Source organism: Lagopus leucura, unplaced genomic scaffold, assembly GCF_019238085.1.
Source record: "Lagopus leucura isolate 7727_CA_CO unplaced genomic scaffold, USGS_WTPT01 Super-Scaffold_100033, whole genome shotgun sequence".
In the NCBI taxonomy this organism is placed as follows: Eukaryota; Metazoa; Chordata; class Aves; order Galliformes; family Phasianidae; genus Lagopus; species Lagopus leucura.
The window spans coordinates 4,149,508-4,174,437 of NW_024962282.1; the positions used below are offsets into that span (position 1 = coordinate 4,149,508).

A 24,930-nucleotide genomic window follows, 5' to 3' on the forward strand; every position below is an offset into this window, starting at 1 on the left:
TTTTAACAAGCAATCAGTTCTACCGCTGTTCTTTTCTGAAACACTCAAGATTTATTGAAATTGGGAAACAATTCGGGTGCTTGTTATTAAATTTAAAATTTGGACTGAAAAGGGGAATTTAAGCTGCTTTACCAGCATATAATGCCCTCTCAAAAGCAAGAAATCCTAGTGCCCTCTTCTAATGTCAACCACAGTACTTGTTTTTGTTTTAAACCTTTCTGCTATGCAAATCCAACCAAATAGTGCAAGAGGCTCAAAATAAAACATGATCATTTGCACTCTGCCTGATCTTTGTTCTCACTTTCTTCTTTCTAGTCACTTCCCATACTGTGATATTTCTTGTCTGTGAGATCCATGGCCACAGCCTCACTGAAAAAAATCTTACATTAAGGTATAAAAGTTGCCATCCTTGGCAAAAGCATCAGAGCAAACACAGTGCTTATAATGAGGCTTCCCACAGATCTCTGAGAATTCTGGAGCCAGATGCAGGCACAAAGCAAGCTTCGCTTGGTCAGGCCACTTCACAGAGAAACTGAGTAACAGACTTACCTTTCAAGCACTAACAGCCACAAGCTGAAGAGCTATATAAACGAACAAATACTTAAAATGACGCTAAACAAATAATTAGTTTCAGAGATGCTAAAAAGGAGGAAAAAAGCAGAAATAAAGAATATTGTAAAAGTGAATAGTACAATAAATACCTCAACATTTAAATTAATAACAGAAAAGACCCTACTCATATTTATAATCACTCCTCCTACCAAACATCTATCTCAAAATGCTATTACCAAGCCTTCAGCATAAATTCTAGGATAAAGAGAATCTAGGTAGGAATCTATTCAGTAGGAACTTTACCACTGTGGGGAAGATACAGCTGAGGAAGGTTTGGAGAAGTGCCTTAATTTCAGCTGGGATGGAACTGTTTTCTTCAGAGATGCTATGTTTTGATTCTAGGAGAAAAACAGAGTTGAAAACACACTGATGTTTATACATGCTACTAAGCAGTGTTGTACAGAGCTGACGCCATTTTCAGCTAAGGGCCCAAGGAGATGGAAGGGAACAGAATCGGGACAGCTGACTTAAACTGTCCAAAGGGATATTCCATACCATATGACATCAAGCAGAAGGAGTTTTGCAGGAGGCAGGAGTTCTCTACTGCTGCTTGAAGGGCTAGCTGGGTTTTGGTCAGGGGATGGTGAGCAATTGTTTCTGCTCCACTTGTTATAGACATTCATAGTAATTCATATAGACATTCTCAAACCACAGTTTTATCTCACCCCATGAGTTCTACTTTGTTTTTTGGTTTTTTTTTTTTTCCCCAGTTCTCACCCTCTCCCCACTAAAAGAGAGGATTGAGAGAAGGACCATGTGATGTTGAGCCACCTGCCAAGGTAAACCACAGCAAGGATCAGTAGCAAATCCTGAAATATTTTTCTAGGCAACTAAGTACCATTCTGCACAGTGTGATTTTTTTTTCAAGAATGACATACACAACCAAGACAAGGCAGCCAAACCAACAATTATTTTCCTCTCAATTACTGTCTTTCTGTTAGGGGTCAGGAATGTAAGGAAATGAGGTGCTGGAGGAGAAGAAAGGTAGTCCTGAATAAAAAGCACAGTCAATCATAAAAATACCATATTGCATAGTATGAATGCTAGTACAAACACAAGATGTGGCTGAACAGGTCTTCCTGAAAGTTTAAGTGGTCCCTGGGGTTTCTTATTTATTTCAGGTAATAAATAGTATAGAAAATAATTTTAGAAGTTTTTAGAGCAGAGTGCAAGAATCGTATTTGTTAGGCCACTAAGAAAAAGAAATTCAAACTCTAGAAACCTCTTTTTTCAGCCAAATAATTTTTCTTCATCCGTGATCATCTTATGACCAGTTTGTCTGTAAGAGGCCTCAGGCACTGCAGCGCCAATACTCAATCAAATTCACCGAGATCCCAGCATTATAATAGCTGGAGCTCTTCGAAAGATTGCAGGAAGTTTTTACAAACACATTCCAAAGCCCACGACCATGGGCTATGTATTGATATTGTATTGCTAAAATTCTTCCCAAGTGGAAAATCAAGGGCAGCAGTAGCGCATCAACAAAACCATATGTGAAATGCATTGTTGAAACAAAACAAAAATCTGCTCTCAGCTCAAAAATTTCTGAATTATGCATATGTGCATGCACACATGGCAGTTTTGTAAGTGTGGTTTTGTTTTACTTTGCTCAAAGTCTACTGCTTGAAGCAATTTTTCTTTTAATTTTTTATCACATTGCTACACCATAAATTGTGCCATAAACAAAGAATAACAACTTATAAATCCTGCATGCCAATTTACCTTCACTATTTCATGAGCAGGTGTTTCCACAACAGCTTGGGCAGCCTTCAGTAAACCTAAACAAAGCAATACTCACAGGGACTAGAATTACATTTGATAAAACCCAAATCAAATTGTTGGGTTTAGTGCATGCTTAAAGAGTCAGAGTTTTGTATTTTCCTTTGCTGATAGCCACCAGAAAAAGAAATGATGATAAGTATAGCCTGGGAAGGAGATCTTATTTAATTGTTTACAATTAAGTTTCTCTGCTATACAAATCCAACATAGATGTATGACCAGCAACAAGTCACAGGATCTAGCTTCAGGAATGACGTAACAGCTGTAAGGGTGGTAAGGATAGGGGAACCCTTTGTTCAGTGCTGTATTTCAACCGGACAAACTCAGATTTTCTTTGTATTTTAGTAGATCAGAATTACCCCCCCACAGCAAAGTCAAATCATAAAAGTCAATCTAACTATGTTTACTAACATTTCATTGGTAAAGTTACCGGAAAATAGGACTTGTAAATAATGCCCTGCATGGGCTCATTAAAAAAACAAACAAACAAACAAACAAAAAAAACTAGGCAAGCCTGGGCAATTAGAAGTAAGCAGTCCAGTCTTTCAGAACATGGACAACAAAATCTTAATATGGTAGAAAAGCAGCAAGATAAATGTTGCCAATGAAAACCTATGAACAGACAAAACAGAGAAGAGAATAAGAGAAAGAGAAAAGGTATTAGCAGTCTAAAGGAGACGTCTAAGAAACACAAGAACATGAAACCATGCAACTGAAACAGGAAGAGAAGAGAAAGCATAGAATCTTCAAAGCATACTAAAGTACCAAGAACCATAAAGCATCTTAGATCTTTGATCTGTCATTATACTCAAAATTCTGCTTACAAAACGCCTTAAACATAAAGAAACAGTATTCTATATCTGTACATTCTCTTTTTAAACATAGCCAGTTGTGTATATTTGAAGACAAAGCCCAGTTGCGATATGAGGAAAGGAGAAAACACGCTGAAAAGCTCTGAAATGTTAGTGGCATGAATAGGAACCAGACTTCAAGGATTCTTTTTCATGATCCAACTTCTATGAAAGTAAACAACAAAGGACAACCAAAATCTCTTACCATTATTACTGTTATCATCAACTAAAATAATCTCTTTGAGCAGGTGAGCTGGAGTCCGGTCAATAGCGGAATGAATAGAGCGCAGAATCACTGAGAGAGCTTCATTAACAAATATGAATACAATGCTGACCTCAGGAAGTCTGTCAGGAAACGTAAGGTTTCTGCACCTGAAGAAAAAGGTAAAAACAAAACAAAAAAAAAAAAAAACAAACAAAAAAAACAAAACAATAGTGATGTAAACTTTGGAAGTCACAACATTAACATGAATTGCTTCAGAGAAATCTACCCCCTGGTCAAGCAAGCGTCTTTTGTAGACAGTAATCACAAGATCCCTGTGCCTGCTCAGAGCACTGATAGGCAAGAAGGAGATTAATTAGTCCCCCCCCAAAAAAGTCACCTTTGAAAACAATTTCCTGAAACTATCTGCAAAGCCAAAGCATAGAATGAGCTCTCTTTTCCACTCAAGGTCCAAAACACTGAAAAATTAGCTTGCAAACCAAAGGCAAACTCTTGTTTATATGCAGTTCCCAGCTGCAGCTGTTCACATTGCCTTTCTGAACAGAACAGACAAGAATAAATAGTTTGCCCTTTAATTTGAAAAGCATATTCTTGATAGCCAAGTTAATTACTTTTGCTGTTATATCTACCAGTCAAGAAATGGAACTTCTTCAGCTCAAGAAAAACACAGTAAAAGATCCAGCTCCAAACAACACCTTTGATAAAAAAGCTCAGACAGACTGTATAGACAGAAAAAAAAAAAAAAAAAAAAGGTACAAGGATAGAAAACTTATCTGCAAGCTCTGCCAGAAAGTTTCAGCAGAAGGATGACTGCTCTCTTACCCTTTTCCTGCATTTCTATTTACTTATTCTTTCAATAAATACGTACTTTGGCCAAATAATTTTTAAGTCACACTTGAATATGACTCCTTACCTCAATTTCATGTTCAGTTACAAGACAGAGTCACTTTTTTCATTTATTTGTTTTTTAAATATCTGTAGAGTTAATGAATAGAGACAAATAGCATGTGGGCATTCTTCATCACTCTCCAGACTAACAAAAACAAAGTTCATTCAAGATAATTAATTTATAGGTATGTTTTTAAAGCTTTTAGAAAGAGTTAGTGCCCAGGACATATGACATGCAATACTATGGATGTACACACAATATTCAAACTTCTGCTGGCCAATCAATTTTCTCTATTCTAATTTGAATTTGATGGAAATCCCAGTAAAGAAGTCCTTACATGTCTTAGGTACTTTTCTCTTTGCCTCTGTATGAAAGAATTGCTTCTTGTGCTGGTACCAGGCACCACCAAGATCTCCCCAAGCCTTCTGTAGACTAAATAGTATCATCTTAATATGTACACATGAAGTTTCACCTTTTGACATATGAGGTTCCAAATCTTCTCAAGAACAGATAGTTTTCCACATCTGTCTCCTGTACCCTAAAGTGAGTATTTCAACCTCTGAAATAATTTATTAGAAGAAGGTCAGCTTCTAAGGCAAACGAACTCTTAAAGCAGTGCTTAAAAACCTGCCTAGATGACCGAGCAGGGAAAACAGGCACAAATCAACTCAGGTTCAGCGCCATCATAACTAAGAAGAATCTTTGGCAACTGTGAATTTTATGTGCCACAACAGGTAAACAAGATTTTTCACAGAGAGAGTGGTGACACGCTGGAACAAGTTGCCCAAGGAGGTTGTGGATGCCCCATCCCTGGAGGCATTCAAGGCCAGGCTGGATGTGGCTCTGGGCAGCCTGGTCTGGTGGTTGGCAACCCTGCACACAGCAGGGGGTTGAAACTAGATGATCATTCTGGTCCTATTCAATCCAGGCCATTCTATGATTCCATGATTTCCAAGGTGTATATTTCAGGTTCATAGTTGCACAAAGGTCCCTGTAATTACAATCCCATCACAATTTTTAGATGCTAAATCTCATAATTTCCAGGAGATACTAAGTCCTATTACAGACCTAAATCACCAAAGAGCAGATCTGCTCATGCATTCGTATGTGCATGCCATTCTGCATGAACAGAATAAATTGCACTGTAATCTGGATAATGTTACTTTGCACGTGTCATCTCTTACACGTAAGTCAGATGCACAAATCTGCATGGACATAATGAGTCAAACAAAATAATGACTAGCAAAATTGTAGTCTCCTTTACAAGTTCATAAAACTTGCAGATTTCTCCCTGACGTAACAACTGAAATTTCATCCAAATTTTGAAAATTAGGACTCAAAAGGAAAGCAGTATGAACTACTCAGATGTCTTAAGCATCTAGAAATAATTTTCAGTATTAGCCTATAGGGACTCTACAAAACCTGCCATTTCAGTGCTTTTAATGCAGCAAAAAATGTATAGGTACATAAAGGCACAGCAAACAAAGCTATAGTCAATCTTTTATCTATATAGCACAGGCAGTATTGATGTACAAAGAAAATAAAAAGGAAACTCTAGCAAACATGTTAAAACGTCACCTAATAGGCAAAGAGCAATAGTGATTTTGGAAAATATTTTAAATTACAATTAAAGTAGACTGAGAAAATTTCAAAGGATTTACTTCCTCAAAAACTGAATTTTGCCCTCTGTCAATAAAGCCAAGGCTGAAATATGTCAAATACACTTTTGCAAGAAAGTACAGTGACAAATTATATTTAAAAAACAAACCCTTGTTACAGAATCGACCCCCAAAAGCACTTGCCCTACCATAGATTAATGCATAAGCTGGAATGTAACAAAACTTCTTCCATCTATTTAAAAGAAATTACTTGTACTACTTTTCCTACCTGCATTCATTTACATTTTTTCATATTAAATATTAGTGGACACAACTTTCCATTGTTTGGCACCTTATACAAGACAAGAGCAGATACAAAAGTCACTTGACTCCTATTTTGCCTCAGTATACATCAAAAGATATCTGCCTATGATAAATGAGAACAGAGTTAAGCTCCCATCACATCCAATTTTTAAAAAATGCTTTACAAATGAATTCTTTTTCAATGATGGTACACTCCTAAATTGAATTCATGGTGGGTTTTTTTGTTTTGTTTTGTTCTTGTTGTTTTCTTTCTTCCCCCCCCCCCCATCAGGCACATCTATCATCTTTACTTTCAGTGTGTAAAGCTTTAAGAAAATTGCATTTTCCATTGTTACTTTCATGACAGTAAAAATTATCTCCTTTTTTTCTTCTTGCTATTATTTAAACAAATTAGAAATTGGAATTAAACATACCCAACTTAGTTTCTGCACAGAATTTGTGCAGTTTCACAAGAGCATCTGTCTTTGTGGTAAGTTTCATGAGTAATAAAATTTCTTACTTCGGGAATGAAAAAGAAATAGCTACAGGGAAGGGGCAGGTGTGTACATGTATAAAATATATTCCGAATGGAGAAAAAGGGAGGAAATTATGTGGCTCAAATTCTGGCATCCATTAAGCCCTAAGAGGTGCACAGTTGCATGGCAACCAGCAATGTACACGTTTTACAGCTCTGCCTCTGACTCATTCTGAGGCCTTGGACAAACCCCCAACTTGTCCAGGTCTCAGTCACTCCCTTTTGCAAAGTAAGGCTCACAAAGTACTAAACATACTTCAGGATGAGGATTAAGTGTATTTAAAATATAAATTCTAAATATGATTTCAAATTACAATAAAGAGTATCATCGCACTGTAGCTAAATTTACCTCTCACAACTAACCCTGCTAAATTACACCAGGCTAATAACACTAAAGTAACTGTTGTCATGGTTACCAGAAATTTAGAGAAACTCCTGGTGTTCTATTTCAAGCGTAACTCTGGCAGCTGGAGGACAGCATACATTATGAATCTTCTTTCAAATATTTGTCCATGAGAAAATTATATTCATCTTGAATACATGCATTGTGATATAGCAGTTCAGCTAATCACATTAAAATAATTTTAGCATAACTATGGAATAAGAACAACAAACAAGAATGATTCCTGTGTTAATAAATAAATTAATAATAAAAATAATAATAAAAAGTAACAATAATAATAATAATAATAAAATAAGTTATCTATTAGACCTTCTACAAATACAAACGTTACGAAAAAAGTACTTCCTGCAATTTTTTAGAACCTTTTACTTATGTGCCACATGAGTATCACAGTCACCAACAGAACATACTTTCAGTCTAAATCATTAAATTGTGTCAGAACTTCTCTTTTTTACTTTTTTCTTTTTCTTTTTTTTAAATACAGGATACAATGAAGCATATTACTAAAAAAATTGAGGTTAAGGTGTCATTTTAAGAACTTGAGGCTGACACACCTGAAGGCTGTGCTGCCATTCAGTGAGACCTGGACAGGCTAGAGAACTAGGTGGTAAGAACCCAGATGAGGTTCAACAAAAGCAAGTGTAGAGTCCTGCACCTAGGAAGGAATAATTGCATGCACCAGTACAGGTTGGGGGATGGCCTGCTGGGGAGGAGCTCTGCAGAGATGGACCTGGGTGTCCCGGAGGATGACAGGTTGGCCATGAGCCAGCAGTGTGCCCTTGTGGCCAAGAGGGCCAATGGCATCCTGGGGTGCACTAAAAAGAGCGTGGCCAGCAGGTCGAGGGGGGTGATCCTCCCCCTTTACTCTGCCCTGGTAAGGCTACATATGGAGTACTGTTCTCCAGTTCTCCAGTGTCCAGTTCTGGGCTCCCCAGTACAAAAATGACAGGGATCTATTGGAAAGAGTCCAGTGGAGGGCCACAAAGATGGTGAAGGGCCTGGAGCATCTCCCTATGAAGGCTAAGTGAACTGGGTCTGTTTAGCCTTGAGAAAAGAAGACTGAGAGGGGACCTGATCCAGGCCTATAAATATCTAAGGTGTGGGGGGCAGAGTGGCAAGGCCAGACTCTTTTCTGCAGTGTGTGGAGACAGGACAAGGAGAAACAGCCAGAAACTGCAACATAGGAAATTCTGCACAAATGCGCACAAGAACTTCTTTAGGTGAGGGTGACAGAGCGCTGGAACAGGCTGCCCAGGGAGGTGGTGGAGTCTCCTTCTCTGGAGATACTCATGACCCATTCGGACACCTACTTGTGTGACCTGGTACAGGGAACTTGCTTTGGCAGGGGGTCGGACTTGATCTCTGGAGGTTCCTTCCAGCCCCTATGATTCTGTGAACCTATGTGGCAGGATGCATTAGTTTTGTTTTTTTTTAAACTTAAAACCATTACCTTTCACTGAATAAAGCATTTAGAACAGCGAGCTGGGATCCTATGATCTCAAGAAAACCCAGTTTTTATGAACATAAGGAGAACTCTGTACACCTGTTTGGCCAAAAATTGTTAGCCTCTTATAGTACTATGACTGGGGTAATCCTGTGTAAATGTAAATGTATGTCAAGCAAAGAAAAGTCATGTTATAACGAGAGCTAAAGTGAACATGAATTACAACACCACATTTTCTTCCAGTTAAAGGAGAAAATGGAAGTGCAGAAACAAGTGTACAGCATTATTAACTTGGGTTATTATAACAACTTCGAGACTGCAGCCGATTTGCTAGTGATATTAAACACTTCTAGAAGAGCCATTTGGGCAGATGCACCAAAACACAAACCAGAATTATGGAAGGTGGCCACTGCTATGACTCAATTTGAAGAAAAGAACAACCAATGGTAGAAATGAATTAAAGAGTAGAGAATGAACCAGGTATTTTACAACAATGCTGAATAACTTGGTAATTTTAGGACTTCTATCCAAAATAATCTAATGAGAAAAGGACCAGACTTTTGTGCTCTTCATAAAGGAATCCTCTGAAATATCAAGCACCGCATGCAGTGTTTAGATTGCCTATTACAATTAGAAATAACAGAACTCTGTGAAACAAACATGGAGTCATACACATCACTAACAAAGTCCAGTCAAATAGAATTATTTCATGGATACATGATCATTTAAGCTCAATTGAAGTTAACAAATTCCTAACTTGAACCTTACAATTAGGGATCACATGTTTTTCTTACATCAGTTTTAATAAAGGAAAACCTGCAAGTTTATACAGATGCTGTTTTATATACTACATACAGGTCTGCATGTATCACCACAATACTGGCAGCAGCACAGACATTCGGACAGATGTACACATATAAACAGCTTTTGTTCTAAAAACACATCACTCTCCTCAGTGAGCAAAGGCTTCAATTTTCTCACTTCTATGAATATCCTGCATATTCCATTCCGACCCCAACTATGCTTCTCTTCAAGGCCTCTACCATTTTCCCTTGCTGAACTGAGACTCAAAGCAATACAACCTGGCATTGGTGAACCATTTGAAATAAGAAGCACTTACAAAATGATCCAAGCCTTTCTCTGCAAAGAAACAGGGCACCTTCTCTGCTTTTTCTAGTTGCCAAACAGCACTGACTCAGCTGGGAAAAGGGCACATTTGCAGCAAGCCAAATGTTGTACCACAGATTTAGCCATCTCCAAGGAGGAAAAACAATCTCACCCTTAAATTCCCCCCTTCCGGTCTTCACTTCTTCATACAAACACCATTTTTTGCAAAGGGAAAAGATCTTTGGTTGACTGTAGATAATAGTCATTGAAAAAGTTCCTTTAGCCACTCCATTCATAACAAATGTGCTCTGCAGGAGCAGAATTCTGCAACAGAATTCCTCTACTGGGGTTCCCTTATACATCTTTATTTTTCCCCACTACTCTTCACTCCCTCAACATATAAGGAAAAAACAATGTTATTGCTCTTTCACATCTCAGCTTCAAGGCACTGGATCAGGCAACAAGAAATTTACAAACCAACAAAGTAGAATCCTAAACTGCATCCACTGAAAGGAAGATTAGGTACACAGGTTTGGGATCCCTAAATAACCTACGTCTTATTAACACCTTTCTGTTTGATTTTGTTCAACATTTCACTCACGACAAGCTTTGTGGGTGCTGTCTGCCCTACTTAAGGTAATTGAGCACAACAGAACTATAATGAGTATAGAGTATTACCCCGTTCCCCTGCTCAGTAAGAACAATACTGCTTTCCTCAATGCTTCCAAACTCATTAGAGTCAGCACTTATTTGTTACCCAGACACATTATGGGCTAACAGATGGCTATATGGGTGGTAAACAGCAGTGCCCAGCTGCAGTACAAGGAAATACATGGATGCCTTGTGAGAGACAGCATCAGCAATTCTCCCCAGTGTTTTTAAGTTATGCTGATATGAGCACTGTAGACAGAATGAAGGTTACAGCTGAGTCATGTAAGTATGATGTTAAAAGGGGCTACAGTATTTCTCAGTACCAAGAGACTTTGCAGGAACACAAATTTTGACGAGAGATCTGTGACTGCTAGTTATTATTTATCAGTAAAGTCCACTACATTTTTCCTTAAAACTCTTTGATGACTGCACCTTTCTTGAGCCTATTTCTATTTTGGCTTACATGTTGTATTTGGTTCTTCAATTCAATGGTACAGTGTGTGAAGGAGGACTTTGATGTCTTTGATGTAGGATTTTAATACTAGACCAGGCTGCCAGGTTGGATGGGGCCCTGGGCAACCTGGTCTGGTATTAAATGGGGAAGTTGGTGGTCCTGCCTGTGGCAGAGGGGGTTGAAGATTTATGATCCTCGAGATCCTTTCCTACCTGGGCCATTGTGTGATTGTGTGATGTCTTAAATCACACAATTTCTTAGTAATTAAAATTAAAATTAATAGTAATTTCTTGATATTTTTTATTCTCAATATCCAGAAGTACACACTTCTAGGCTGCCTTCTAAAATGAACATTAACACTAAGGAGAAAGCTGAATAAAGTTATGGTGCTCACTTCTTAAAAAATAACAACCTAGAAAATAAGATATATAGGTCCAATTTCCCTAATCTGGGTAAATAAGAAGCTGAAACAGCATGGGCATCATGTCATCCAGATATCTCATGAGTACAGCATAGATATGCAGTCTCACATAGCTGGTACCACAGACTCAGCAATCTGCACAGACTCTTGATGTTTACTTTGTTCTATTACTCTCTCCTCCTTTCCCAATCCAAACATTCCTTTAGTGAAGCTCATTTCATTTCTCTACTACTGCTTGTCTTTTCCTCAATATTCAATCCTTAATCATATTATTGAGTATAAACACCCAAGACTCAAAACTCACACGGCTGAGAAAAGTCACCAAGGTAGCTGCCTCCTCAGTTTCACCTGCTGTATCTGTAAGAATACCACTTCCTTCAGCGAACTCCCCACAAGCCTTTGCTAGGATTCTTATGTCACGCTGCCTAAAGCAGCACTAAGCATTGTTAAATCCACACTGATGATGAGAGTTCTAGAAAGACTTCTCTAAGAGCAACTGTAGCAATGTGTTTTACTGCTTTTCAGTCAGGAATTTGATTAACTCCATCTCCACGCTACTTGCTCCGTGCTCTCTTCAGACTCCAGAAGTGACAAATGTAACTGGCTTTAAAAATAGGTGCTAGCAATCCTAGCAGCAGATAGTTGGGGTGAAGAATATACTCTTATGAGGTAAGAGTTTTCCTGAAATAGTCACATACATGCTCTCACACAGAAGAGAATTTCTATATCAGAACTGGGAATTCTTTTTTGCAGAAGCCTGACTTTCAAAATACCCTGTAACACAGCATTCCACAGAGTGCTTGCTATATATGCAACAAACAGTGGACATGCTACCTGACAATGCATTTCATTTCCTCTCAGTACTAGAATTTGCTACCTTTCAGTGTCAGATTACCCACTCGTTTCGGAACCACAATAAAGGGTAAGGGGAAAAATCTTCCTAAGCTATCATTACCAATCTGACATTTTGTATGTATGTGTCTATAAACATACTGCAATGTCTCGCATGTTTTTGGCAGACAGCTAAATAAGAATTAAAATTTTCACCTAAGTGAGGATCATGATTCCTTTTAAACTGGAATTTCTTTTAAAATACCAATCAAAATTTATTTATTTCAGATAAAGCAACTTTCCACTTTTTCTGTCTTGTTTTATACCCACAATTACAAAAAATATAGACTGAAATCATTCAGAAGAGTCAGTTCTAAAGAGATATAAGAACAGACACGCTTTTATCATTGGTATCTTGTTAGTTACAGATCTATTTTCCCTCCAAACTAGCTTACAATTAAAAAAAATAAAAAGAGACTGCCCTTACAGACAATAAGAAATTTCCTGAATAAAAAAATATAAATATTATTGCATGGACTTTCATTTCCTAAAGATTGCTATTTCAGCAAATATCTACACATATATTTTTTAAATGTGATATACCATCATATATAGTATAGATGTATTTAAAATTGCTGAACTGTTGCCTCGAATGGTGTTCCTATCTTTCTTTTCATTAGCATCACTTGATTTATGGTAAAATATACTGCTTATTAAAACATTTGCTTAGAAGTTAATGAGATCACATTTGACTTGCATTTGGGATTGACAACTTGCTAAAAAGCATGTCTTGATTACTGGTTCAATTCATTAACTGTCCACCCCATTTATTAAGGTTTGATTGTGTTTGTTCTGCTTTTTTTTTTTTTTTTTTTTTTTTTTTTTTGAGTTGCAAAATGACAGTTTTCATTCAACCCACTTCCCCAGAGCTGCTATATGTCTGTTGAAAGGAAAAGATGTACCACCATGGCTGAAAAACAGTAGTGTTAACTGTCTCTATGAACGACCCTACCAGAGCAGGACTCAAAAGCATTAGAGAAAAGGCTGTCCATTCACATGGTCCCATCCATCTCATCTTACCTAAACATTCTGAAATAACAGTGGATGCATTCACACTGCCTTACATGAGTACTTCCCAGTAGAAGAAGTGGCTTTGAGTGAAAGCTGGAAGTTCCACGGTCTTCCAGCTGATACAATTTGTCTAAAATGCATACTGCACCACCGGAGCTCACCAGTCTCATCTGCTGTCTGTTCTTTTATGAGACAGTGCTGGGCTAACAGAGTGGAATTCAAGGACCTACAATGCTCGGGTTATCTCTGACACTTACCCATTAGGTCTAAGGTCAGGCAGGCGCCTGTCCAGTGGCAGGCGATCACTCAGGTACGCATTGTAGCCGTAATACTGGAACTGTTTAAGTGCAATACGTCTGTTTTCAGGACTGAGATCCTGGCCCCAGTGAGCAAAGAGAGATGAGTCAGTGAATGCCTCAGCAGGATTTTCTTCAGGTTTTGGTGGAGCTTCTGTAACAGACAAAACAAAAAAACAATTTTAGACTTACATTCCAAGAGGTTCTAGGGCACATTCGTTTAAAAAGCATAACTAGGGCAAACACCAGGCAAAACAGCAAATGCTTCCAGTTTACTTCAGTCTGTAAGTCTTCACAAAACATGTCCTCACGTGCTTCTTTGAGTCAGTATAACTATTAGTACCTGAGGCTTAAAAGATAAAAATTCAACAAATACTTCTGTTAAAACCAATTTTCTCGTTGCAACAAAACTGAAAGCCAGAACTGATAACTCTGAATGAAATTTCAAAAATATTCTCATCAGAAAATAAGAATATATATATATTCATTCATTTATATGCAAAGATGAACAATTTAATTTCAAACAGAATTACCGTGCTAGGAAAAGGATGAAATTTTGAAGGACATAGAAAGACAGTCTGTACAGGATAGACGATAGTATATAATTGCACAAGAGGTCTGTTCAGAGTGACTGGTAGCACCATCATCTCATCTATCCATCTAGTCCCTCAGCCTTCATTCAGGTGACCATGTAATCCAGCCTAGAGAACCACTTGTCTCTGCAAACACTGTATTATATACAGTACACTGTTAAAGGAATATCAAATGTCTTACTTGGCTTTGATTTGTCATCACAGATATTTTCTGAAAGTCCTAATTATGAACAGTCTCCAACTAAATAAAGACTCATTTCACAAGAGCTGCATTCACAAATGACAACTCATTAGTACTGAACTTCAGAAAAAAAAAAGTAAATATTCAAGTAATTATCGATATTCCAACAGGCAAAACATTCACTGTTGAGTGCCAGGACAGCATCATCCTGCACACCCACAGTCACCTACAGACCTGACAGCTGGCTTAAGCTAGCTACACAGCAACACATAAAGAAAACAGTTTGTGTAGTAACAGTACATACCACTATTATAGCGACTTTCCAAGTGTGCCAAAACCACATTCTTTGATCCCTTACTAAAATGAAACCAAAACACAAAAGCATAAATTGAGCTTAAGTTGTTTGATTTCTCACAATGTTTGTTATTATCCTCTGACAATACTGACAGGAAACCAATGACACTTGCATTAGATTCCAACCTTTCTACTGTTTATTTCCACAAAGAAGTACTGCTTTACAGCCCGAATCCTGGAATCCCTGCACTTCTTCAAAGACATGCTAAATCCTCAGTCAAATGAGACAAGCCTTGCTGCCAAATAGGTAAATGTCACAGAGTAGAGATTTTTACAAGTCTGCAAAGTACATTTAAAAAAACTCAGTAAATTCAGATCACTTTTGGAAGATCCTAACTTAAGAAAGGCAGAATGATTTTAAATACCAGTCCAAAAATCATAGCAGTGGGGAAAGCTGCAGTTATCTTTCTCTATACGTTGACTACTAAGTGACCTCAACAAAAAAAAGCTTGAATTTACATAAGTAATCTTACAAACTATCTTCACATTATAAAAGATACTTTGATTAGGTGCAGCCAGTAGAAATCAATGTTGTTTAGTACTTTGTAAGAGCATATACACATATGCTAGTCAAGAAGATGTGCTATTCAAGCATTTAACTCAGGTCAACCACATACCCAATTTTCCTACTGGAACACAGCCTTCACAGCAAATGGGATTTAAGATAGGATCACATTTAAAGTCACACAAACACTATTAAATACAAATTCTACATAATGAGCTTTTCTAAAAGGTAAGTGGGTTGAGCAACCTGAGTTTTTGGGATGCTGACACTTGTACAGCAAAATAACACTGATTAGAAAAGGAATTTGATAAAGTGGGCATGCGAGAATCTAATGAGGTTTAAGAGGGCCAAGTGCAATGGTTGGGATGATCCCAGATGTGAGTACAGACTGGGAGAAGAATTCATTGAGAGCAGTCATATGGAGAAGAACTTGAGGGGGTCCTGATGGATGAGAAGCTTGACTGAGCCAGCAGCGCGCTCTTGCAGCTCAGAAGGTCAACAGTATTCTGGGCTGCATCAACAGAGGGATGGCAGCAGGAAGAGGGAGGTGATTCTCCCCCTCTATTCCACCCTTGCAAGGCCTTATTTAGAGTATTGTGTCCAAGCCTGGGTCCCCCACTACAGGAAGGATGCAGAGCTGTTGGAGCAAGTCCAGAAGAGGGCCAGAAAGATGATCAGAAGGCTGGATCACTTCCTGTGAAGAATGGTTGAGGGATTTGGGCTTGTTTAGCTTGGAGAAGAGAAGGCTCCAAGGAGACCTCACTGCAGTCTTTCAGTACTTGAAGGGAGCTTGTAAGCAGGAGGTAGACCGACTTTTTCCATGGTCTGATAGCAATAGGATAAGGGGGAATGGCTTTAAACTAAAAGAGGGGAGATTTATGTTAGATCTTTGGAAGACAGTTTTAACTCAGAGGATGATGAAGTGCTGTAAAAAATTGCCCAGAGAGGCTGTGGATGCTGCAGTCCTGGAGACAATTTAAGACCAGGTTGGATGAGATCCTGTGCAACCTGATCTAGTGGCTGGCAACTCTGCCCATGACATTGAGGGGCTCAAACTAGATGACCTGTAAGGTCCCAACCAACATAAGCCACTCTATGATATGATTCTATGAAACAAGATAGACATAAAGAAAAAGAATAAAATTGGACACATCCAGAGAATACAGGTTCTGTATGACTAAGCCACAAACATGCAATACTCACTCAGCAAGTTCAGAAACTTGAAGTTTCACATGCAGTCTTCTCTTTTCCCCAGACTTTCTACATTCATCAGCCTGAGACCCTGCCTTCTACTTATGAAAGGCTAGTAAATTAATACTCCCACAAATTCCATGGTAACTATTTCACATCTGTTAAAAATTAAGGTACAAAAGCGTCCATTTTTTCTAATGTCCACACAGAATTAACACATTCAAGGTAGAAAAGTGTACTGACAGAATTGTGCGAAGAGTTTTTCAAGCTGAGGAAGTGACAGGAACAGTCACTCCCCTGCCAAGCTGCCCATTCTGAGGTCAACACCCTTTCCTCTTCTTCCATTGCTTACAGCACTGACAGGAAAAGTGGCATTAATCTGGATTTCTCCAAATTAAGCATGTTTTTCTGAAGGCTTTAACTTTTATGTTCATATCAGTGGCAGATGACTGGCTGATATAGGATCTGCCAGTTAACAACCACATAAAAGTGCCTCCAAAAAGGTCTGAATAAAAAGTAAGACTTGCTGTAAGAACTATGCACACCCATGCATTTGTAATTGCGTATGAGGACAATTTTCCATGCATTAATGGCCATCTTGGGAATCACTGTATTCAAAGAATTACGTTCACACAGGAATCTATTACATTTTATCTACAAATTCTGTGGCCAAGAGCATTACCTCAAGTGACATATGAAACTCTTGTTGCTTTCTGATTGATAAAGTAGTCAGTAAAATCTAGGTTGCATCTGTAAGACTAAGATTTTCAAGCAATTGAAATCCATGGATGCTGTTTACAAGGTCCAAATATAAACGCTTGCCAAAACTTGAAATTAAAACTTCAAACAATGGAATTAAGCATTCATTTCTGATGACAAAGCCTTTCTTTTCTTTGACTGAAAACTCTTGGGGAAGCGCATTTGTTCAGTGTTTCACTTGACATAAAAACAATTACTATAAGACCATTAGCTGCCTTTCCACTACTCCACTAGTGTATTTTACATCTTATTCTCTGAAAACAGAGCTTGACCTGCAGTCTCCCAAGCAGTTCTTAGCACTTGCTTCTACAATTGCAGAACAATCATGGGAAACTAAGGCTCAAAGGTGAGCCAGGAAGTAGTACTGCCTGAAGCAATACTAAGGTAGGCACATTTATCTGCTCAGCTATTACTAAGAAGGAAAGATCAGTCCCATTTCTCCTGTGGGAAGAAAGCTTATCATCCACAGCACGTTTCTGTACGTGTTAACATGGGGTCTTCACTACCATGACTTTCTACATCATGCAAAAAGTTCTATACACACGTAGAAAGCTGATATAACTCTTAGCAGGCTGACACTTGGCCACTAAATTGATTTACTTAATAATTTGCTCAGAGGTCAGTTGGCTGTACACCTGGGTTGTCAGAAGCAGGAAATCAGAAGATACTGATGAAATCCAGGGTGTATATGACATGAAACCAATCCTCTCTTAGTAACAAAAGCTATTTTTACCAGTAACTGAAGCTTGAATAAACTTGCATTACCTTGCACGTGTATAATGAAACACACACCCACACTTCAAAGTTTTAACAGCTTTCTCTACTGTGCTGGGTATGAACAACAAGGTTTGGGTGGCAGGGGCTGCAGGAGTAGGAAGAGATCCAGGACTGCCCTGTGCCAGACACTCTTGGCTCTGCAGCAGATCCACCGCTGGCCAAAGATAAGCCCATCAGTGATGCTGACAGCACCTTTGAAAAAACGTATCTGAGAAAGGACAGAAAGCAACGAGGAAAAGAGAACAAGGGTACAAGAGAACAACAAAAAAAAATAAGTACTGAGAGATGACCAAGGTCAGAGAATTAGAAATTGCTCCATGGTGGAGCAGATACATCCCCACAGAATCTGCACACCATGAATAAGCTCACACCAGAGCTCAGCAAACACGTAGGTAAGAAGGTGGAGTAAAAGAAGAGAATGAAAAACAAAGAGCATGCACTGAACCTGACCTCCTGTGCTATCTGTTGAAGGGATTGAGCATAACCAGCTGTAACAAGGGAGCTGCAGAGGAGTCTTAAGAGATAAAAAAATCTGGGAAAAGGGGAAAAGAAGAAGTATTTTCCTCCAAGTATTTTAACTTGTTGTGGTCTTCGTTCTCCAATATCCAAGTCAGTAACTACACATTCACGTTAACTGGCAATAAAATAATGCTTTCTTCATAGGGTGTACAACCACACAACAAACAAACAGAAAGCAAAATGTCTATCCCTTATTGTTATCAGGAAACTGCAGACAAGCAATGTGTTAGCAGCAAGACAGACCTTATTCACTCAAAAGTCACGAATTTAATTTACTGGTCTCAGTTGCTATAGTATGCTAGTATATTCCTTTCTCCATTACTTCTTTATCATCCACGTTTGTTATTTTCTCTCAACTCACATTTGACTGTGTCACTTTTCTTAAGGCAACTAATATAGTCAGTACTCAGTACATTATGACAAAACAATCTGATAAGACAGCACGGAATTCAGAATAGGCATTCCTGAATTTACAAAGTATATTTGTGTCATCATTTGATAACAACCAATAAGGGCACAGGATTCATTCTGTCCACTGTGAAAAAACAATTATTTCTGGAGTGGTCCAGGAAAACCACTGAACTTGCAGCAGCATTCTTGTCAAAGGAAAAAAATGAAAATTACTGCATCCAGCAGTAGTACCTTTTAAGTACCTTGGCAAAGTATAATTATTTAACAACTATTTGTATACTGAAATTATTTAATTACATATGACTACTACAACTAACAAATGCATACATTACACTCAGAGTCATAAACAACATCTCTAACAGCACTGATACATCAGTTATGCAAAGATCCATCAGCTACTTTCCTTGAAAGACCCTTTAGTTTTGTTACCAGTCTAACGTTATGTTGCATCAACACAATTCCCATATATCTGCCCTGAGAATGCTGATTCTGTCCATTCATGCTTCCTTATCAAGATCTAAGATGATCAGAACTACAGTGACTGCTTCAAATTTCTGATGGCCGTAACTTATCACTTAACAATTTGCTATGTAATCACATTAACACCTAGAATGGAGAATATTAAATAGGCAAAGGATATTGATAATCTTAAGTGGTAAGTAAGGCACAATTAATAGAAAAACATCTACAAGGAATAATTTTGAAAGCAACATAGCATCTAAACCTGTGATTGTCACTAATTGTTACTATGGCTGTTTGTATTATCTATCTGTGGAAGACTTTAACCTTTAAAATACATCAACCATCCAAAATGCATTTGCAATTATCAACTACTTGGTTTACAGGACAAGTCATAAAGTCAGCCCTGAACAATAAGAGTTCATTACATCCTAAGTCTGTACATTGCATGCGCTTTATCCTCCTCTGTGTTACATAATTTGGACCATCAATTCTAGCCAGTAATAAACTTATTTTACTTTTTCTCTTATTTCTCTTCCTAAGTTGTACATTGCTTCGGTTTTCTCCACTTTATGATCAGTGCCACATTGTCCCTCTGTGATGATATATTTTTCATTTCTTCTCTCTGTGAATTTTCATTATATAAAAATATTCTTATGTATTACTATCAATTTCTACCATCACAAAGCTTTGAAGAACCTAGATCAAAACAGGCAACAGAAAATGGCAAGAGAAACATCTATCCCTAAAGACAACTGGTAAGTCTAGTGAAATGCCACACACTATAGCAACAACCAAATGAATTGCCTCTATCTAATGCTCTCAGCCATCTACCAGCACTCCTGGTTATCTGGAGAGGTCCCAGAGGATTGGAGGCCTGCTGATGCGACTCCCATCTACAAGAAGGGCCGTAAGGCGGATCCAGGGAACTACAGGCCAGTCAGCCTGACCTCGGTAGCAGGGAAAGTTATGGAGCAAATCATCTTGGGTGTGATCACACAGCATGTGTGGCATCCAGGGGATCAGGCCCAGCCAGCATGGGTTCATGAAAGGCACGCCGTGCTTGACCAACCTCATCTTCTTCTATGACTGAGTGAACAGTCTGGTAGATGAGGGAAAGGCTGTTGATGCAGTCTATCTAGACTTCAGCAAAGCCTCTGTCTCACAATATTCTGGGGAAACTGACTGCCGGTGGCCTGAACAGGTATACCCTTCTTTGGGTAAGAAACTGGCTAGTGCCCAGCATGTGGTGGCTAATGGAGCTAAGTCCAGCTGGCGACCCGTTATGAGTGGTGTCCCACCAGAGGTCGGTACTGGGGCCCACCTTAATATCTTTATTGATGACTTAGATGAAGGGATTGAGTGTACCATCAGTAAGTTTGCAGATGATGCCAAGCTAGGAGATAGTGTCAATCTGCCTGAGGGTAGGGAGGCTCTTCAGAGGGATCTAAATAAGCCAGATTGCTGGGCTGAGGTTCTACAAGGCCAAGTGCTGAGTCCTGCACTTTGGCCACAACAACCCCATGCAGCGCTATAGGTTTGGGGATGAGTGGCTGGATGACTGTGAAGAGGAAAAGAACCTGGGAGTGTTGGTTGATGCTCAGCTGAACATGAGCCAACAGTGTGCCCAGGTGGCCAAGAGGGCCAATGGCATCTTGGCCTGCATTAGAAATGGTGTAGCCAGCAGGAGCAGGGAGGTGATCATCCACCTGTACTCAGCTCTGGTGAGGCCACACCTCGAGTACTGTGTTCAGTTTTGGGCCCCTCACTACAAAAAAGACAGTGAGGCCCTGGAGTGTGTCCAGAGAAGGGCAAAGAGGGGTCTGGAGCACAAGTCTTATGAGGACTGCCTGAGGGAGCTGGGATTGTTCAGTCTGGAGAAGAGGAGGCCCAGAGGAGAACTCACTGCACTCTACAGCTTCCTGAAGGAAGGTTGTGATGAGGAGGGGTTTGGCTTCTTCTCCCAGGCAAAAAACAAGACCTGAAGAAATGGCCCCAAGTTGAACCAGAGGAGGTTTGGATTAGATATAAGGAAGAACTTTTTCTCTCAGAGTGGTCAGGCATTGGAATGGCTGCCCAGGGAGGTGGTGGAGTCGCCGTCCCCGGCAGTGTTCAAGAGGCTCCTGGATGAGGAGCTACGAGATATGGCTTAGAGGCTTGTGGTAGTAATGGTAATGGGAGGAAGGTTAGACTACATGATCTTGCAGGTCATTCTCAACCTTTCTATGATCCCAATAATAAATTCTAAAGTTTATTAAGAAATATTATTTGTTTCTAACAGCATTCAGATTTCAACTTAATTTCCTATGAAAGGTTATAACAATACCTTCTCTGAATTGTAAACCTGTTCAAACCAGAAAAGGGCTGCCACAATCATTACAAAGAATCAAACATGCTTTTTATTCCTACCAGCCTGTGAGACTAGTTTTGATTCTATTCCTTATTTGCCAGCAGGGCTTTTCACTGACGTGGCAGTTTCACATCAAAGCTTTGCCACTGTGAAAATACTTTCCATGGTATCTGAAATGTTTTCCAAAACGTACCCCATATACTTTTATATGAATTGAATAAGTGCCAGTAAGAAGAAGGGATAGACAGCAAATCAGCAAAAATGTCCCATTCAAAAATACCCATGTCAGCTAAAGGCCTACAGAAGGCATCAATAATTGAGCAAAGCTACACATGCTCAGGCATAATAGGTTGCTCACAAAAGAAAAGTTAGAGATTATGTCAGGATTTAGGCAGAATGTTCAGCAGTTAGACTTTTGGGAAGGAATAAAATCCCAAATGCTTTTAAGAAACAGAAGTGCAGTTTTGATGAAACTGAAGGAACTGAATTTCTTACACTGTTTCAGCAGCCTTCACATCCTTGAAACAATCATGAAGCAGCAACAGCAATTCTGTGTATTAGATTGTCTCTGCTGCTACTTTGGGAGCTGTTCCAGTATTTTAAGCGCAGCAGCCTAATGGCCTCAGACACTGGCTCTCAGCACTCGGAAAATATTCAGTTTCCTGCAAGCAGTGGCATTTCAGCTTTCTGTGGAAGGAAAGATCCTTCATTCTTTCCTCTTCATTTGCCCTTCATCTATTAGCCAATCTATACCCTCTGGCCACAGCCAACTCCGGCAGATCCCAGACTTGTGCTGAGTCATGGAACTTCCATAAAGATTTTAAAACTATCAAGACTTTTGCACAGAGAAAGATACACAGAACAAGGTCTCACTCTGACAACTTCTGACTTGGAAAGTTGATCCCACGTGGGTCACTGCTATAAATCCTTTACCAGATTAATATATCTCTGAAACAAAAACTTCCTTGTACTTGCAGCACAAGGAAACCCTGACAGGCAACTGCAGAAGCAAGGAGATGCATGGAGAGTAGCATACTTAGAAGATAAAAAGTTGCAATAACAAAGCTTCCCCTCAGAAAGGTTATTTTGTGTCAACTCTTACCTTAAAAAAAACACAGTGCTACTGACAAGGTGTCAACATTCATACCCTTTTGCGCAGAAAAGTGAGTTTTAGTGTTTTGAATATTCAAGTTAAGTCTTTTTGTCAGAATCTAGCTTTGTTCCCAATGAAATAACCTTAATGGAAGGGCATCTAAGGAAAAAAACGAAATATCCAAGTAGGTTAAATTCTGCTACTGCTGCTTACATCTCAGTAAGCTACACTGAAGCTGTCAGGGTTCCTCAAGAAGTCTAACAGTCCTCAAGTCTGCCAGAGAGCCTGTCCATATGGAGTATGAGTATTGCAGCCCTAATTTAAACCAAACCAAACGAGTAAACAGACAAAATGCAGAACCATCCTGTGAGGATTCAGCTCAAGATCTAATCTTTGCATATTCCAGCACACTGTAGTTAGCGTCAACACTGAACAGACAGGAAATAAAACAACAAAAACCTGGAGATTCTTTCCTGAGAACGTGTAAAGAAGCCACAATAATACTATGAATAGAACAACCAAGACGAAGCTTAGAAGATTTTAAAAATAAATGTTGAATGACAGCACATATAGCAGTGAGATTGAATTTTCAATCACAGCCTTCCACCTCATATGAGCTGATTTTTAGCATGTAACTAAAAAGGTAATAAACATCCATATGCTCACAATAGCTAAAAGAACTTCCCGAAAAAGAACTTAAATTTATAAGAGATTCCCTTTTGCACTACTGAGAACAAAAGACCCTCTGTTTTGCTTTTGGTTTTCAGTCCCTAATGGAGGACTAATAAAATCCATCCATTCAAGGTGCTCATGCTGTCTGCAACCCTCCTTGTATTGTAGCACATTCCAGAATGTCAGAAGTAGGTTACTGATTTCAAACTATTTGTAGAACAAAAATAAAAATAAGGAGATATAAAATTCAAAATCAACAACACTGAAAGTTAACTAAAAAGCATGACTATACGAAGACTGCATTGGCTTCACATAGCTAGAAAGCCAACTTCTGCCTGTACATGGTTTTGGATTATATAGAAACCTTCTTGTCTAAGTTCTTTGCAAAAACAAATTTTGTTGAACAAAACCAGCAACGGACCAACGTGGCCCAGTTTAAAGCTACAGCACTCATAGGATACGGGCTAGAATCTTTCACAACATCTTACAACCAAGCTACAAATAAATTCCAAGAAAATAATGAATCTGAATCAGGAAAAGTGCACAGGTATCTTAATCTATATAATTCTTCTCTTACAAACAAGAGTTTGTATTTGAAGCTTTACAATGATCTGAGCTTTATTCCTTAAGCAATGATTAATCAAAATACATGCTGGGATATCAAATTAATCACTGAGCATGTAAAACCTGAGCACAATCAAGGCCAGAATCCTGCAAACAGCATTATTATTTGTAGAGATTTAAAAGCTTCCTCTGATTCCTACAGACATGGGGCAGCCAGACTGCAAGGCCCTTCTTCCCTAATGAGACAAAAGGTAAAAATGTTTTTTTGCCCAAAATTTGTGTTTATAACAATGATGGAGCTTAGACAAACTAAGGAAAAATCACTTGAAGACTAATAAATAAAATCATAAAATAATAACTCATTTAAAAATGAAGTTGGTACACTGGAAACAAGCAAATAGAAACATACCCACTGAAAGTTTAACAGTAGTAATAGAAGCAGTTATCAATGACATCATAATCTGCCTTAACAAAAAGCAGATTTTTTCCCTTAGCTTACACATAGCTGTTTTTAATGTTAACTTGAATTTTTGTATCCATAGACTGTATGGAAAGCAACTGGGAATGCATTCCCAACTTCAGTTTTGTTTTTTTTTTTCCTTTTCCCCTAACTTACTTTAAATATAGTGTCCAGGAGTCCAACTACATAAATAGAAAACAGAAGTTTGCTCTTCCATTCTCAGCTCTCAATTCTATCATAGTAAAACAAAGGATCTCTGAATGAGACAGGTTTCACAGAAATGTAGGACCCAGTGCAGGAAAATGTCAGAAGGCAGCTCATATGCTAAAGATAAGTGGTGGAGATGTCAGGCTGCAAACAGCTTTCACATTTTGACAACTTGGATGTTTGCCTTTTAGTTTAAAAGCTCCATATGTTCTATATAATACATGTGAGTGCTTACCCAGAGAGGGCAGACATTAGCGTGGAGAAATTGGATTTCTTCTGACTTGCCTGTCTTTGTTAACCTAACAGTTCCTAAAAAGTTATTGCACAAAAGTTACTTTACACTGAAGAAAAACGCTTTGAGGATGAC

The 24,930-nt window shown here is 38.6% G+C and overlaps 1 protein-coding gene across 2 annotated transcripts in view; it reads right to left on the reverse strand.

Moving 5' to 3' along the window:
* GALNT18 (polypeptide N-acetylgalactosaminyltransferase 18) overlaps positions 1–24,930 on the reverse strand; it is a 208,817-nt gene that overhangs the window by 90,787 nt on the left and 93,100 nt on the right. For both annotated transcript variants that reach the window (XM_042882083.1, XM_042882084.1), the window contains 2 exons: positions 13,430–13,622; positions 3,448–3,614 (listed from right to left, as the gene is read on the reverse strand). In XM_042882083.1, the coding sequence (XP_042738017.1) occupies positions 3,448–3,614; positions 13,430–13,622 (360 nt within the window). The remainder of the gene's footprint in view (positions 1–3,447; positions 3,615–13,429; positions 13,623–24,930) is intronic.